At 37.0% G+C, this 16,902-nt stretch overlaps 1 protein-coding gene across 5 annotated transcripts in view; it reads left to right on the top strand.

Moving 5' to 3' along the window:
* The window catches only part of LOC129235981 (fasciclin-1), an 88,097-nt gene that overhangs the window by 29,638 nt on the left and 41,557 nt on the right, over positions 1-16,902 (top strand). For all 5 annotated transcript variants that reach the window (XM_054870099.1, XM_054870097.1, XM_054870096.1 and 2 more), the window contains exons 3-6: positions 12,410-12,539; positions 12,757-12,926; positions 15,126-15,259; positions 15,327-15,423. In XM_054870099.1, the coding sequence (XP_054726074.1) occupies positions 12,410-12,539; positions 12,757-12,926; positions 15,126-15,259; positions 15,327-15,423 (531 nt within the window). The remainder of the gene's footprint in view (positions 1-12,409; positions 12,540-12,756; positions 12,927-15,125; positions 15,260-15,326; positions 15,424-16,902) is intronic.

Here is a 16,902-nt window from a genome sequence, read left to right as displayed (position 1 = left end):
TGAAATTTACCCAAAATTAGGAAAGAGCCAACATTGGCAGCAAAGGCAACATTGGATATAATGCTCTACCCCAGTTTTATAAGATATACGGCCTCTTCCTTTCGCCAAGCGTTAGCAAATAGATGAAATAACTGGTATGAATAAACATGCTTTACTCTAGAATCTACAGGGAGCACGAAATAGAGGACGTCGAAGGAGCTCAAGGCGACGTAGCAACTTATATGATCTTGATCATATAAGCAAGAGCCCGACATGGGTTAAGGCAAAAACTTAGAACCGAATTCAATGGAAATCATTTGTGCTAGCACTTCGCGCCCAGTGTTCAGTGCGATAGCAATTAATCATTCTTCATCAAATATATTTTAAAGTGAAATACTTATTTTCTCACACTTATCCAATCTATCTGGCCCAAAACCCAACCGACCTTGGCAAAATTTTTGTCAATAGGTGCTCTAAATTGTCATGTGGATATCCAAAACAGCAACCGCGAAGTTAATAATAGAAAGTGTAGAAGTGCAAAATAACGGTGAGTCATAATGAAAGGAGCACGCGCATAAACTCAAGGAAAGAATTTGTCAAACTCTTGCATAAACAAAGGCTATTAGTACCACTACACACATAGATGTATGTATGTACGAGTATATGAAAGTGAAATATCGAAAACGAACCTACCCTCACGAGAATTAATATTTTCAGCTGCAGAGGTAAAAACACCACAAACAGAGTCAAGCAAAAACAGCAGAAGAAGTCATTACAAAACAACATCAACAACATTAACCGAGTCGCCGCACAGTGAACAGCGAGCAGCGAACACCGACCCAGGACCATGACACCAAATTTTATACATTCAATTTCTTTGTAATAGGACTATGAATAAGTTCGTGCGGTTTTTTTTCGAAATTTGAAACTTTATTGACGTAAAATGGTTACAAATTTAATATTCAAAGTATTGTCCATCGCTTACTACTACTTTTTCCCATCTTTCTGGCAATTCACGGATTCCCTTTGTGAAAAATTCGGTCGGTTTTGCCGCAATCCACGAATCGATCCATTTTTTGACTTCATCGTAATTACGGAAGTGCTGGTCAGCCAGGCCATGTTGCATCGATCGGAAGAGATAGTAATCGGATGGCGCAAGGTCTGGACTATACGGCGGGTGGGGTAGGACATCCCATTTGAGCGTTTCTAAGTATGTTTTGACCACTTGTGCAACATGTGGCCGAGCATTGTCATGTTGCAAAATAACTTTGTCGTGTCTATCGGCGTATTGCGGCCGTTTTTCTCGCAGTGCTCGGCTCAAACGCATCAATTGTCGTCGGTAGACATCCCCCGTAATCGTTTCATTCGGTTTCAGTAGCTCATAATACACAACACCCAGCTGGTCCCACCAGATACACAGCATAACCTTCAGGCCATGAATATTCTGCGCCGACGTCGATGTTGAAGCATGGCCAAGGTATCCATACGTTGCCCGACGTTTTGGATTGTCGTAATGGACCCACTTTTCATCGCCAGTCACAATTCGATGCAAAAAACCCTTTCTTTTGTGCCGTTGAAGCAGTTGTTCGCATGCCATAAAACGGCGTTCAACGTCTCTTGGCTTCAATTCATACGGCACCCAATGGCCTTCCTTTCGGATCATTCCCATGGCTTTAAACGTTTGGAAATGGTTGATTGATCAACTCCCAAAGTTTTTGCAACCTCTTCTTGCGTTTGAGCCGGATCTTGATCGAGCAATTCCTCCAATTCGGTATCCATGAACTTTGGCGGCGCACCCTCGCGTTCTTCGTCTTCCAAGCCAAAATCACCACTTTTAAAGCGTGCAAACCACTTCTGGCACGTTCGCTCAGCTAGAGCATGCTCACCATAAACTTCCACCAAGATACGATGACTTTCGGCTGCTTTTTTCTTCATATTAAAATAATGAAGAAGAATTCCCCGCAAAAACACATTATTTGGCACGAAATTCGACATTTTCAAGTGTGGTAAAAATATTGTTGTTTACGCTTCAAATAAAAAACTTATACTGACGTTTGTGCCTTACGACAGTAGCTCTCCAATGAATGTTTGGAAATGTGGATCGATGGAATAATAATCAAGTTACGCCATCTGTTGTAAAACCGCACGAACTTATTCATAGTCCTATTAGTTTTCGCGTCTTTTAGTGTATTATTTCAGTTTCATTGGCCTCAGTAAATGTAAAGTAAATTAGTTCCTATAATTTGCTGTTTTTTGTTTTTCTTTTTTTTTTGCTGTAATTCTACTCAAACTCCAAGCTTCGACATCCTGTGCCAATTGGCAGTACAACTACCGAAATGTAACTAAACTAGAAAAAAAAACAAAAAAAAATTACACAAAATAACAGTTGTCATGTGCGTGACGCACACACATATCTGTACACCAACATATGCAAAGTGCAACGAGTAAGGGAAGCAATTTGAATGGGAAATGCACGACGGAACGGAAGGACACAACCGACACACACGTGACAAAGAGGTGTGGGTACGGGTATAAGGGTTGCGCGAAGGTGTGTTGAAAGCAAATATTGCGTATAGTGGCAGCAGTGGCGCCAAACGTGCAACGCCCAACGCCTATCAACACACGCAGCTGGCAGTTGGCAGTTGGCTAGCAAACAAAGTGGCAACAGCCCTGATGATGGCCAATATTATGCACGAGCTGCAACGAGTTGCAAATGATTAGTCACTGTGGTCGATGCCCTATGCCCAACCAACTGTCCAACTGGCCAAACGATTGAATTGCGTTTTTGTTGTCACACGTTGCACCAATGCATGCAGCCAATGTCTGTGCGTCTGTGCGGCTGCAACGACTAGTGCCAGATAATGTTCTAAACAAATAAGCCATAATTGAATGAATAAAATGACACAGTTAATGCGTTGTTTGGCCAAGAACAGTTAGCAAACAATAATAATTCTGTGTAATGTGAGTGCAATTTGGGCTGCTACAAAAAAACTCCAATTGGAAATCTTCACCAAAAGCCAAACAAAAGCATGCATATACTTATTAACACATGTACGTGTGTGTATGCATGCACAGTTGAGATTTTTGTACAAGTATACAAGTATAGTATGTTACATAGCTAAAAACTGTACGTATGCTTTGTGCTTTGTATTTGTTTTTGCTTTTGTAGTTGGTGCAAGCGTGATGTAATGGTTGGTTCAATAAACTTTGGCAACAACGGGGCGCCTTTTTGGTTTATGCAAGCTACAATCTGTAGATATGCATACGTATGTATGTGCATAGAAGTGTATCTGTATGTATGTTTTGTGCTTTTGTAGTTTTTTGCACTTTGCAGTCATGGAAACGTGAAGGCAAATCGGAGTGGGGCGCGTGTGAAGGATATAAGGGTGGTGGCACGTTTTTGTTTTTTCGATACCAACTAAAATACACCGACGTGAATATGATTTTATGTGCTTAAATAAATATGTATGCAAATACCTACTGTATATATCTATATACATATGTCCATGTGCATATACCCTGCTATTGCACGTTCACCAAATCCAAACTGAAGACACTCAATGTCCAGTGTCTTGACAGTCAAATAACCAAATTATATACGATTGCATCAACCTCTTTGCAAATTCATAAAATTTATACTCGTATACATGCATACATATTTACATTTGCATGTATATACCATATACATATATTCTTAGATAGGTAGGTAGCTTAGATGGCAAGAGTACCACAGGTACACCACAACTAGCACCGCTACCTGCGAAAATCCTAAAAACTTAAAGAATAGAAAACCAACCAACAGCACTAGATGGTAGTGGAGGAGATAAAAGGGATCTAAGCTAGAGAAGTGGCTATCCCCGAAAAGCATACCAAGGAACCTCAAGCGGCTGGCCGCCAGACCCGGACATTTGCAAAGAAAGTCTTCAATAGTCTTTTTCCCTGCCGGATTTCCCCAGCTTCTGCAAAAGAGGTTGTGCGGAAGCCTAAGCTTCTCCGCCTGAGTTCCAATCGCCCAGTGACCGGTGAACACCGCTATAGGTTTGAAAATTAAATAGCGGGGGATCCCCAGCACTTTAAGATTCCTGCTTCTGTAGTATTGAGGAGAAGGTGCTTTCGAGATAGCACACGATAAGAAAGAACTCCATCTGTCTGCATTTTTCAAGAAAGAAATTGGGCAGTTTCCCTTTAACAACGTTCAAGAGGGCACCGATGTCTGAGGTTGGGACAACTGAAACCGGTTCCCCCCTTCCTACCAAGATCATCGGACCCAGATGTGAGAAATGTTTTCTACACGTTCGAGACGTCTGGTCTCCTCCTTAAAGGAGGAGCTTTGATCGCAACTTGACTATGGGAAAAGACAGTATGTATCCCTCTCAACAGCAATCCCTAAGCATTTTACATGCCGCAGACGTCTGCTTGAAAAACACTAATAAAGGGTTTTCCAATAAGTGGTGTTTTTTTGATATTTTAAGAAAAATGCTATTTTTAATATAAATGATCGGATGTTTATCTCATTATAAAGAGGAAGATATGCCGTTAACAGTGGAAAATAACATCAGGCAAATGACCACCACGACCACGCTTACAGGGCAATATCCTTTTCATGAAATTTTCCATAACCGAATTGCAAAGTGGCTGCCATATGTCCTCGATAGCCTGACGAATTCCATCTTTGAGGTCTTGAAGCGACCCTGGGCTGTTGGCGTAGTCCTTCTCTTTCACGTGGCCCCAAAGAAAAAAGTGACAATGTTTAAATCACAAGATCTCGGTTCACCGATTGAGATCACCTCTTCGAGAGATAACACGGTCCGGAAACTTTTCCGTTAATCATCTTTTGATAGCGTAATCCATTCACCAATAACACCTGTTATTAGAAAGCCCTTTAGTTTTCGGCAGTTTAAAGGATATATATGTATGTAAGTATGGGTACGTATACCGTATTTTATATGGGACTATGTGAACTAATTAGGTTGAATGCTACAGTTGAATATTCTTGTATGCATTACAATGGATATTAAATCAAAACGCCATAGATTTAATTATAATTCTGAGCAGAGCAAGTGAAACATCATAATCTTATTTTTCTTGAATGGCGCGATAATCGCTTATGCGATTTTGGCCGAGTTAACAAAGCGTACAGTCGTTTCTTTCTAGAGCTAACCGGCGCCAGTTGGACACATCAAATGAAGGCAAGTCCTTCTCCGTCTGATATTTCCAACGCAGAGGATGCATTTCTCTTCCTCTGCTACCACCAGCTGGTACCGCATCGAATACGTTCAGAACCGGAGCGTTTGTACCCATTCGGATGGCATGGATCTTTACTTGCTGCACTATGTCTATGTCGTCCATACATCTTATGGTTTCATTGCCTATGATACTAGCCATCGCCAAATCCGTAGAATCTTTTCCTCAAATACGCCAAGGTACGCTTCATCGGATATTGTGATCGTTCAAGCTTCTGCGAGAAGAGTTTTTCTGGAAGTTTTCGCCCCTCTGTGGATAATGGCAAACATCGTGTGAAATCCAGCTAAATAATATTACTTTATAAACCCTAACCCCCTGTCATTCGACCGCAACATAAATTATAGTCTTCCAATTAAACAAAAAAAAAAACAGAATTGAGGAAAGCACCAGAAAATCGAGAGGAAGCAAAAGAAGATCGTTAAAAATGTATACCTAAGATCAATACTTTTAATATGCTCTTAAGTTTGAGTAAGGACTCCTATTCTGCGATAGAAGTCCAAAGTAGGGAAGGGATTATCTTCAAATGTACAACATACACATGGTGGGCATGCAGATGCTGACAACTAAATAGAACTACGACTTTATCATTTGAATTTTGAGGTTATCCTATTGATCTGGCATTCAGCATACTTACCTATAGCACGATTTTGCCATCCAGGCGATTTGTTAGCGCACTAAGTCAACCCCCTTTGAGTTGAAGTTAAATGACGCTTCGGCTTTTCAAAAAGTTGAGCTTGAACTAAGATTTGACAATTCCATACTGGAACTGCGATTTCATGTGATTCACACCAATCGCAGCCTAGCTGGGGCGTAGATACCGATCCGTGAAAATGTGCTGAATTCTCATCAAGTTGGTATGCGCAACGCTATGGAAGTACTGCAGCAAAGGGATTTATTTCGCTCTGCCTGATGATACTAACAGCCCGTACTCGTATTATGGTTGAAAATTGTTAAATTGTCGAAAAAATTGGGTCAACGGCTGAAAAAAATGATAATTATCCAATTCATTGACACCATGCGATATTTCCGTATTGTTGAATATTGAAAACAATTCTTGTATATTAATGGATCAGACCCAAAAATATGGTTGTAAAGAGCAAAAAACCTTTTCTTCCATATTTACGTTGAAGAAACTGCCAGTTTTATGTTTACTACTCATTTAGGACATTGCATCTTTTAAATAAATAACAAGATGTGGTATCGAAGAAGAAATGGGAAACTTAGGACACCGCCGTAGCCGAATGGATTGGAGCGTGACTACTATTCGGTAGAGCCCAGGATCGAAATACCGGGCATGGAACACCAAGTGATAGAAAAGGTCGCGCCTCGGCGGGTAATGGCAAACCTGCTGGTGTATTTCTGCCACGAAAAAATTTCTTATAAAAAGCCATCTGCCGTTCGGAGGCGGCATAAAATTGTAGGCCCCTCTATTTGTGGAAAAACATTATGGCGCTTACTACAAATAGGAGGAAGTCATCCCAAATCCCAAAATTCTTATAATTTTATACAATTTTATTTTATCAAAAAGACATAAGGGTTGTAATCATTCAATATATATTTGTATATATCGCATTTGTTACGTTAAAGCGTAACAACTCAAAATCTGAACATTTTCAGTAGAGACGAAAAACTGTTTCCGTAAATATTAATAATATAGGTATTTCAAGGGGAAAAATATGTAATTGCACGAAAATATCAATAAAAACAATATAACGGTTGTTTCATTCTTATTTGTTTAGTAGTTGCGCTAAAATAACAAATTTTTGAGTGGTTACTCTTTTCCTTTTCTTTTTGAGTTGTTACGCTTTAACGTAACAAGTGCGATATATATAACTACTTTTAACTCCGGTTGGAGCGTAGGACTAGAACAAAAGTATTAAAGTCATTTCGATTGTGAATAAATTATTTTAAAGAATTCCGAGTTGTATTTGAATTTGACAAGGGCGTATCCAGGTTTTTGGTCTTCCACGATTCCTAACACCTTGCAGATTCCACCATAGAGCAGCGCTGCATACTTCGTCTGCATTTGATGATGCGTGTGGAGTTCGTTGGTTGAATTAAGCAACTCTTGACTTAAAATTTCAAAATTTTACCCAAGCGTTGATGAATGTTTGCAGCCTTCGGATAAACACGGATGCAAGTGACCAGGACTCGCAGCCAAATAGCAGCATCGCTTGCTCGTTGGAATTAAAAATTCGTAGCTTAGTTTTTGAAATCTACATATTGTACACTTGCGAAAATGGTGCACGAGTTTTGTTAATACTGTGTGAGATGTCTTCAATCGTTCCAACTGCTGGCGTTATTTTACTCCCGATGCAGCAAAATTCCCTCTTACAACTGATCTTGTTTTGTGTAGAATTTGAAATGAATTCCGCCTCAATTCCGCTCAGGTATTTATTTGTTGTGTATTTGCCCATAATAGGTGTAGTGGGCATGTTTCGATCCCATACACCTATTGGATTTTTACACACACATACATACATACGTATTAAATATTTATGATGATTTAGAACTCGGTTACATGATTTTGCTTTAATATTTTAATATGCTTTGTAGATTTGAGCCGACATTTGTATAAGGCAAACGCAAAAGTTTCTTAAGAAAATATTATCCATCACGGCGATATGTTCACCCTAATGTACTTGGCACATACTCGTACACATGCATGTAAAAGTCAATGAATGAAATTCATTTTGTTGTACCACTTTGGCTGAATGCTTTACGTGTCAAAGCATCAAAGTAGGCCATCCAATACTTTTTATGAGTTAATTTCGATTGAATGGATAAGTTCTGATCGAATTTGCATGGATTCAGTTTTCTGTCATATTATATTTTTTTCATATTTGCAAGTAGAAAAAAAATTATGGACTGCTTTTTTACTGACCTACTAAGTTTATTCCTGCTCAATGGCGACTAGACTTGTATCAGTTGCAATGTGTCCACATCATTTTTTATTCAGAATAAATCTTAAGAAATATTTTTTTCTTTTTTAATAAAAAAAAGACTTCAACCAAGGCGCATTGAACAAGTAGTAGCAGTAGAGCAAACGCAAGTATTTTGCAAAATTAGTAATTTAGAGAAAAAATAGAAAGCTAAAGTCAAATTCCTGCTCTACCGATACTATTGGGTATTTTTTTTGAATAGCTTGGGAACTTGAAATGTTAATACAAAACATTAATATTATTGGAATGAATTTTTTGTTTTATAATCGTGTAGATCATTTCATGACATTTATTTTTTGAATATGACATTCGGCATATATCCGCCGCGGCTACGAGTTTCATGGTTCATTCGATCAATCCAATTTGTGATTACTTTTGTAAATAAATCTGGCCATATGGCGTCAATGGCGGCTTGAATATTGCAAAAAAATCGATTATTAAGCGCGCTGTATGGCAAGTTGCGCCGTCTTATAGGAACCAAATGTTGTCGATACTTGGCTGATTAATTTTTGGAACTAAAAATTTAATCAGCATGGCTCAATAGCGTTCGCCATTCATCGTAATGACAGCTCCTTCCTCATTTCGAAAGAAATTAGGACCGATGATGCCGCCAGTGCTCTATGAACTTCGCGAACAAATTTATTTATTTATTTTTTTTTTTTTTCAAAGTAAATTTCCACAATTTGGAAACGTTGTTCTGGTGTTAAACGATGATGGCGATGATGATGACTTGTCAAACCTTAATGAACATAACAACATTTTGATAGTTCGATAGTTTTCATACAGCAAAAAAAAATTCAATGCGCCTCACTCCAACCAAATTTATATTTCTTACGTGTCTATTATGATTTGTTGTTATTGTGTTTATTATTATTATTGTCCTAGTCGTTGCTTGCTATTCAGATAATATTATACCGAAATTGATTGGAAGTTGGTAGCTGTATTAATCACATGCAAACTATCCATTTCTGGCCAAACCCAGGTTAGGTAAGGTTAGACAGGTAGGGAAACCCTTCCGTTTTGGTACCACCTAATAGTGGGTAGGTTAGAGAAAGAAGCAAAAGAAAAGAACTTAATGTATGATGACGCTTTAATATAACATTAATTTGAAATCACTAAGTGGCTGCAAGAGAGTTTTGTAAGCAATTAATAACTCCTCAAAAGTGTAAATCAACTGACAACCTTGAATCATCTGGCACAATTACGATCTGGATATTGTAGCAGCACATATGTCTTGTATGTGAAGGCACCCTGTACGACAATAACCACCTTTTCACATGCCCCTCAAAACCCACTCATCTAACACCTCTCTCCCTTTGGACCTGTCGAAGCTGTCGAAGCAGCAAGTTTCCTGGGCCTACCGTTAGATGAGTTAGACGAAGACGACCGGTGATATACACTACACTGACAGGGCTTGTATTACTGCTAAAACAACAACAACAACATACTTGAATCATAGTTTCGGAAAAGTAGGACAACTGCTGAAGTTATTCCACCTCACCGCCCATTGAACCACTGCCACAATATGAATTTGAAATTTCATGGAACCGTCACACCGATTGAATTCTTAACGGCCTATGAAGACCAGTATATGACCCACCAGTACGATAATTGAATAGTAATTGGAAGTCCCTGCCTTGCATGTTAACACATTGCTCCAGCTGATCTGGAGCTCACTTATTTAAGAGCAAATTAATAGTTGCATATAGCCAAAGAATCCCCAACTCTCTGTGCACCTAGAAACCACGCCTAGATTTTTCTGTCTAACCAGTACAACAACATTTGAATTTCATGTAAAGTCAGTTAACTGCTTTTTTGATAGATGTCACCTTTGACTAAAAGATACTTCATTACTCTGGAAGACATGAAATGTGAATGGCAACCAAAAGCTTTCTGGCATGAACTTTTGCATACGGAATCACTTGTATGCATGCATATTTTATTTTATTTCGGATTTTTTCGTAAAAACCATTTGTCTTTGGCAGTAAGCATACATCGGCAGGTGCTCAGTCAAACACCTACCAAATGGTGCATATTAAATCTGGCGCTTATTACCCTGAGTGACACAGAAACTTATAGAATATTTGGAATCAATGAACTTTTCTCTAAATTCATTTGAAACAGCAATAAATTACGTCATAGATGAATGGAAAACCGGTGAAAAAACAAATAAAATTACAGTGGTTTTTTTGAGATTTTGTTAAAAAAAAAATGTACAAATATGGGATTCGAGACGTGGAACTCGAAGGGTTCAATTCATAATTAGAAGATATAGTAGATGGCAAAGAACGAGAGTAAATCGTGAGATACTAGAAAATAGAAAGACTAAAAAACGAGTACCACAGGGATCAATTTTCAGACCTATACTATTTACTTTGTATATAGACGATTTAGAAATGGTTGTATGAAAATTTAAAATAGTAAATACCGTACGCTGATGACACCTTGATGTCGAAGAAAAAAGTGAAGAATAATGTAAAAATTAATAATTGCAAAAGTTATTGCTGTTTGTGTGGAGCCCGTTTCTCCAGAAGTCCCTAACGGTGATCATCACAAGTCCTTGGAGATTCATCTAAAATCAATCAGACATGAGAAATTAGTTTTATTAATAGACAACCTTGTGTCTGATCAAGGCTTTTTTTCAAAATTAACAATATGGGGGCCTCAGGAAACAATTTTCAGATTTTCGAGAAAAAACCGACAATTAATTGTCAAAAAAAACTCGAAATTTTGAAACAAATCGAACCTTCGATTAGGCTCGAGTTGCATATGTTTTTCAAAAGCAGTATAAATTTTATTAAAATCTACCATGCGGTTTCTAAGTTATAGTGATTACCAGTTCAAAAAAGATAGTTTTGAGAAAAACGCATTTAAAGTTTGGCTATCTGCTCCGGAGCGCCCGAGCGCCCTTTGTTAATTGTTGAATAACTCGAAAAGTATTTGTGGGATTCACTTAAAACTTTCACATAACATTTTTAAGATATTATGCTTTAAGAAAATGCACAAACAAAACCAGTTTTTTTCTGACTACCCCTCAAATGGTTAAAAATCAATAAATTTAAATTAAATTAAAAAGACAAAAATGCTAGAAATTAACATTCTCGCGACATTTGAATTACAAATAAACAATAAAAAAATTGAAAACATTAACGCAATCAAATATATAGAAATAATTATCTGAAAAAAATTAAAATTTAAAGATCAAAGTTAATATTCCTGCAAGAAATTGGCAAAAAATTAGCATACTTTAGAAAAATTCGCAATTAAATAGATGCTAGTTTGTTCAATAAAATTTGCGATTCGATAAGAAAAACACAATTTTATGGTTTGCAATACACTTTATTATTCAGTATAGTCTCCTCGAACATCAATATACTTGCTCCAATGAGATTCCATTTTATGAACACCATCCCTGAAGTGAGAATCTGGACGGGCTATAAAATACGCTTCCACAGCTGTTATGACCTCATCGTTTGATGAAAAACGCTTTTCATGCATGCATTTTTTAGGTCTGGAAACAGATGGAAGTCGCTAGGTCCCAAATTTGGTGAATACAATGGACGCTTCAACAATTTGAAATCTAATTCAAGGATTTTAGCTATTGTCAAAATGCCCTTGTGACACGGTGTACAAATGCAAAATCAGTCCATAAGGAATATTTTTTGTCAAATAAGTTGTTTGGTAGGAATCGAGCTCAAAACACATACATATACATACATACTATATGTTTATACTTTTACGTCGTAATTTTTTTAACTATAATTTTTATGAGTTATACGGCAATTGCTTTCACTCGAAAGTGGATTACAGAACCTGCTCGGAGAATGGAAAATTTTTGTTACAAGCATTTACTACTCATAAAAGTTATGTTGGTTTAGAAATACCCTTTAATGTAGAAAATTACGTTTTTATTTGTAGAATAAGCGAATTTATACAAGGTGGCGCAAAATTAATCACCCTATCGGAAGATTTATAGTTTTTGCAAATGGCGTCGCGCAACAATCATATAAACCAGACAGCTGCAGTATACAAACATACAAGCAATGGAGCCCATAAATATTTCCATCACTGAAAATCATTTTTGTTATTATTTTTAGTAAAAAACGTTATTCAAAAACCAACTCGGGTGATTAATTTTGCGCCACCTTGTGCATTACACATATGAACTTACATAAATGAGCATACATAACCCATATTTGGATAATACTAATTGTTATATTATATTTTCTTCTTATTCTTTGCAGTTTTATAGTTTACTAGAGCAAAATATTATTGCAAATTCCACTTTAACACTGCGGCCATGCACAGTGTTTGTGCCTACGAATGCTGCATTCCAGCGCCATCATGGACCCACACATGTGCTCTATCACATAAGTGAGTAACAATGCGTAATCAACGAAATTAATTCAACTGTGAAATGAACTTGTTTGTTGTTGTTATTATTTTGTTGTTGTGTGGTACACATTTCACACCAAACAAATTGATTAAACTAACAAATTAATAGACTTAGTTATACACACACTTACATACCTATATATATAGTATTGTATACACGCGTAAGTATTCATTCAATAATTTCACATAATTTCAGCAACGACACCAATGACGCAGGATCAACTTATAAAGGTCATACCGTCGGATATGGGTGGTAATCCATCGTTGTATATAACGAAAAATCGCAATGGCGATGTATATGTGAATAATGCCAGAATAATTCCGTCGCTGACGGTCGAAATGACAAACAGTTTGGGAATGCGTCAGGTGAGAATACAATTGCAATGCAGTAATATCTCGATTTACGGTCTTGATTTACGTCGTGAAAGTGTTTGTGGCCTACGCACTCGATTCGAATGCTTTGTTTTTTTATATCATAAATTTTTCTATTTGGGACTGATATCCTTCTCTCGTATTTTTTGAGCTTTAAACGTACTTAAATTAGATCGATTGTTTATGTATTTTTTGTACTATAAATTTTTCATTATGCAATTGAATTAATGGGTTATATACAGTTAGTAGGCCGAAAAAGCGACTTTTCCAGAATTTTTGCTGAAAAAACTTTTAAATTTATTGATCTAAAAATTTGTCACATATTATGTTATCTTGCAACTGTATTTTAAGACTTAGTTTAATGAAAATATTTATTTGAAAAGGAGCTACAGCTGATCTCCGGGATTTCTTCTCAAAAAAGACGTTTTGCGGTGCCTACTATATCTCTGAACAGGATCCTCTGAATTTAAAAAACCAAACAGATTTCGTTAAATTAATATTAAATCTAAAAATTAATCAAAGGAATAAGCAAAATAAATTTTTTTGACAAAATGGTGGTTTCACAAAGAAAAAAAAAACATTTTTGACCAAAATTTCAGCCTTAAATTGTTTATAAAAAAAATGTATCGGTGAGAAAAATCTTCGATTAATTTCTAAAAATATATTTAAGAAGATCGTGTTAAAATTTGAGACTAATCGGTTTTCGGTTTAGCCGTTTTCGAGCAATGTTGGTCACCGACTTTGAAAACACCAAAACACCATTTTGAGAAAAACGCGCTTAAAGTTTGAAAAGCACTTTACAAGCACTCTGAAACGCCTTTTCAAATTTGCGTATAATTTCGAAAATATTCTCCGGAACGATATTAAATTTTCTGTGTATTCTTAAATAATGTACATTAAGAAAATAAAATAAAACAAAATCGATTTTTTGAAAATTCTAAATAACTCTATATAACCCCTTAAATTTGCACCATTCTTTATTTGAAACAATACCCAATAACCTTGCTTTTGTCATCATATGGAAGACTGAAAACTCGATGCACGTTGTTTGGAATTTATGTACAATACATCGCGATTTTTCCGAGCCGGGCAAGACGTAAAACGAGATATTACTGTACATTTACTTAATATTTATGATTTTCTATTTACGCAATTTTGCCTAAGTTGAGAAATGAGACTTTCGAAGAAATTTAGGTTTCGGAAATGTGAAATGGCGTATGCTGACGATATTGGCATCATCGGTAGTAGTAAGACATAGTTAAGTCCTCGTGGACGAACAGACAGACATCTACTGGACCAGACAGTGTTTAGACAGACATTCATCGGAAGACCATCACCACCTTCTTAAGATCCCGACCTACAGCAGATGAAGAGCTCCAGCTTCCCCGTGAGACCCGCGTAAAACTGGCACAATTACGCTCTGCATATTGTAGCAGAACTCTATCTCTGGAACCAACCTGTCGAAACAGCATGTTTCCTGGGGCTACCCTTAGATGAGTTAAACGAAGACGACCTGTGATATACACTCCACTGACAGGGTTTGCATTATTGCTACAACAACAACAGCAAAGTCCTCACTCTAGAAGGCTCTCATAGTTTCCATCCTAACGTATGGCGCAGAAGCTTGTACGATGACAATGTCGCATGAGTCGTCCCTTGGAGTGCTTGAGAGAAAGTCTCTGCAGAAGATTTGGACCTTTGCACATTGGTGACGAATTGGTAATATTAATGAGTTTTACGGCGACATAGACATAGCGCAGCGAATAAAGATTCAGTGCCTTCGGCTAGGTCATGTCGTCCGAATGGATATAAACGCTCCTGTCCTAAATGCGGCCCTAAAAGCTTCGGTGCGGTACCAGCTGGTGGCAGCAGAGGAAGAGGAAGGCCTCCTCTGTGTTGGAAAGATCAGGTGGAGAGGGACTTGGTGTGTCCAATTGGCGCCCCTTAACACGAAAAAGAAACGACTGGCGCGCTTGGTCAAACTCGGCTAAAATCGCGTAAGCGGTTGTCGCTCCAATCAAGAAGAAGAATAGCAAAATATACTTGCTTCTGAAAATAAATTGTACTTGACAGAGAAATTTGTATAGAGAAAAAAAATACCAAGATTAGTGATACATTTTTTGGATATTATTTAAAATTTCTGGAACTCTTCAATGTCCATTTGAGTATCATGCCTTTAACTACTCTTTGTAGGTGATGCATATAATCGATGAAGTTTTGGTGCCACTTACTCCACTGCCCACTGCCAAAATTGAGTTCACTAATTTGGATGCCTTTCAGTTTCTGCAACAGGCCGATCTCTTAGATATTGGTGAAACTCGTTTGAGGTTTGAATTAATATTTACATTAAAAGCGGATATGAAACCATAATATGTCATTAATTTTGAATAACAGATCGTATCGTTCACAAGTGACTTTAATGCGGAAAGAGAATCTCTACCAATCGCCAGGTGGACACACTTTTCTAATACCCATCGATGAGGGTTTCAAGGTAAGTAAACAAAATATTAGCTTTAGATTATTGTAAAGACTAATGCGATGGAAATAAGTTCACATGTGGCTATAGACTGTAGGTATCAAAAGCTAAGCTACTCGCAGACTTGCATGTGAGGGAGTGTTGTGCTTGTTGTGCAGCAGAAACTCTTTCTAGAGAACGAACGAATGTCGAATGTTTTAAAGGCGAAGCCGAACCTAAATCGAAAATTTTAGAGGGCCCAAACATTGACTTTTTAAAAAATCGGAACTTTTATTAATAAAAAGTTAAAAAATTTATTTCAGCTTATCATACATATTTAAATTTGTAAAAATAACAGAATTATATTTTTATATTTTATATACATCTTAAAATACAAAAAAAAATTAAACTTTTTAATACTCATAGTTGAGTAATTTAAAATTTTAAGTTTAAACATATTAGTTTATTGGCATTTTTACCTTCCATTCTTTCCTTTCTTTCTTGTTCTTCTCTTTTAAAGTTTCATTATTTTTCATTCAAAATGGATATTAACTGTCATTTTTCGGCAATGTGGCCATCGAAAATTGCTCTAATCCAATTAAAATATGAGAATTAAGTCTAGTTGTCAATCCGTATTATTGTTATTGTTGTTAAAGTGGTTCAATATTTCTACTGAAATAATCCTAATTAGCACCGTTTTACTACCATTGTTCTCGTGTGATGATATCTTGTGTGAGTTTTTTTTTTGTCAGATTCATTTTATGAGATCCAAGTATAGCAGCAAATTCTGTATCTCGATGTCTGAGATCTCATTAATTTGCTGTAAGAAAGGCTTACCGAAGAGCGAAGTCTTGCCCTAGCTAGCTCTGGACATTCACATAAGTGGGGGAAAGACTTTCCTCACCTCTTCCGCTTGACAGCTTCTGTAGATCGGATTGAAAGGAAGGTTGAGTCTGGCTGCATGATCCCCTACCTTCCAGTGACCGGTAAGGGTTCCAGTGATGCGTGAAATGTTTGTCAGTTCGCATTAGTTGCACTTGAATTTGAAATTTGAATAGGTCGAGCTAAGGAGCACCAAGAGATTTGGTGGCTCCTTAAACACTCAGGCTAAAAAGCCCATTGTATTTAGAGCTCTCGAAAGAGGGTAGATAGTCAAGGAGGGAAGGAGAAAAGTATCAGAGAAAGAGATAGAAAAGAATAGAGACAGAGATAAAGGTAGTTAGTCCTGTGAAAATTTAATTCCTTAAATAATTTCGAATTAAGTAGTTAATCCCGATTAACGCTATCAGGCTGCCTAGGCTATTAAGTGTTTACTAGCGTACACCCCTCCAGTTTTTCAGGAACATTTTAAGCATCTCAAAGGCTCGAAATGATAAAAAAAAAATTTTTGAAAAGTGTCTAAGTCAGTTCCAACTTTAAATACAATATTTTCGTATAAAATTCACACAAAATTTCCTATTCATAATTAATATCGGTTAATAAAGACTAACGAAATTCTAAATAAAAAAGCCACAT

Source organism: Anastrepha obliqua, chromosome 1 (genome assembly GCF_027943255.1).
Source record: "Anastrepha obliqua isolate idAnaObli1 chromosome 1, idAnaObli1_1.0, whole genome shotgun sequence".
In the NCBI taxonomy this organism is placed as follows: Eukaryota; Metazoa; Arthropoda; class Insecta; order Diptera; family Tephritidae; genus Anastrepha; species Anastrepha obliqua.
Note: the sequence above shows the minus strand (reverse complement) of the source record. Positions and strands in the feature narration are given on the sequence as shown.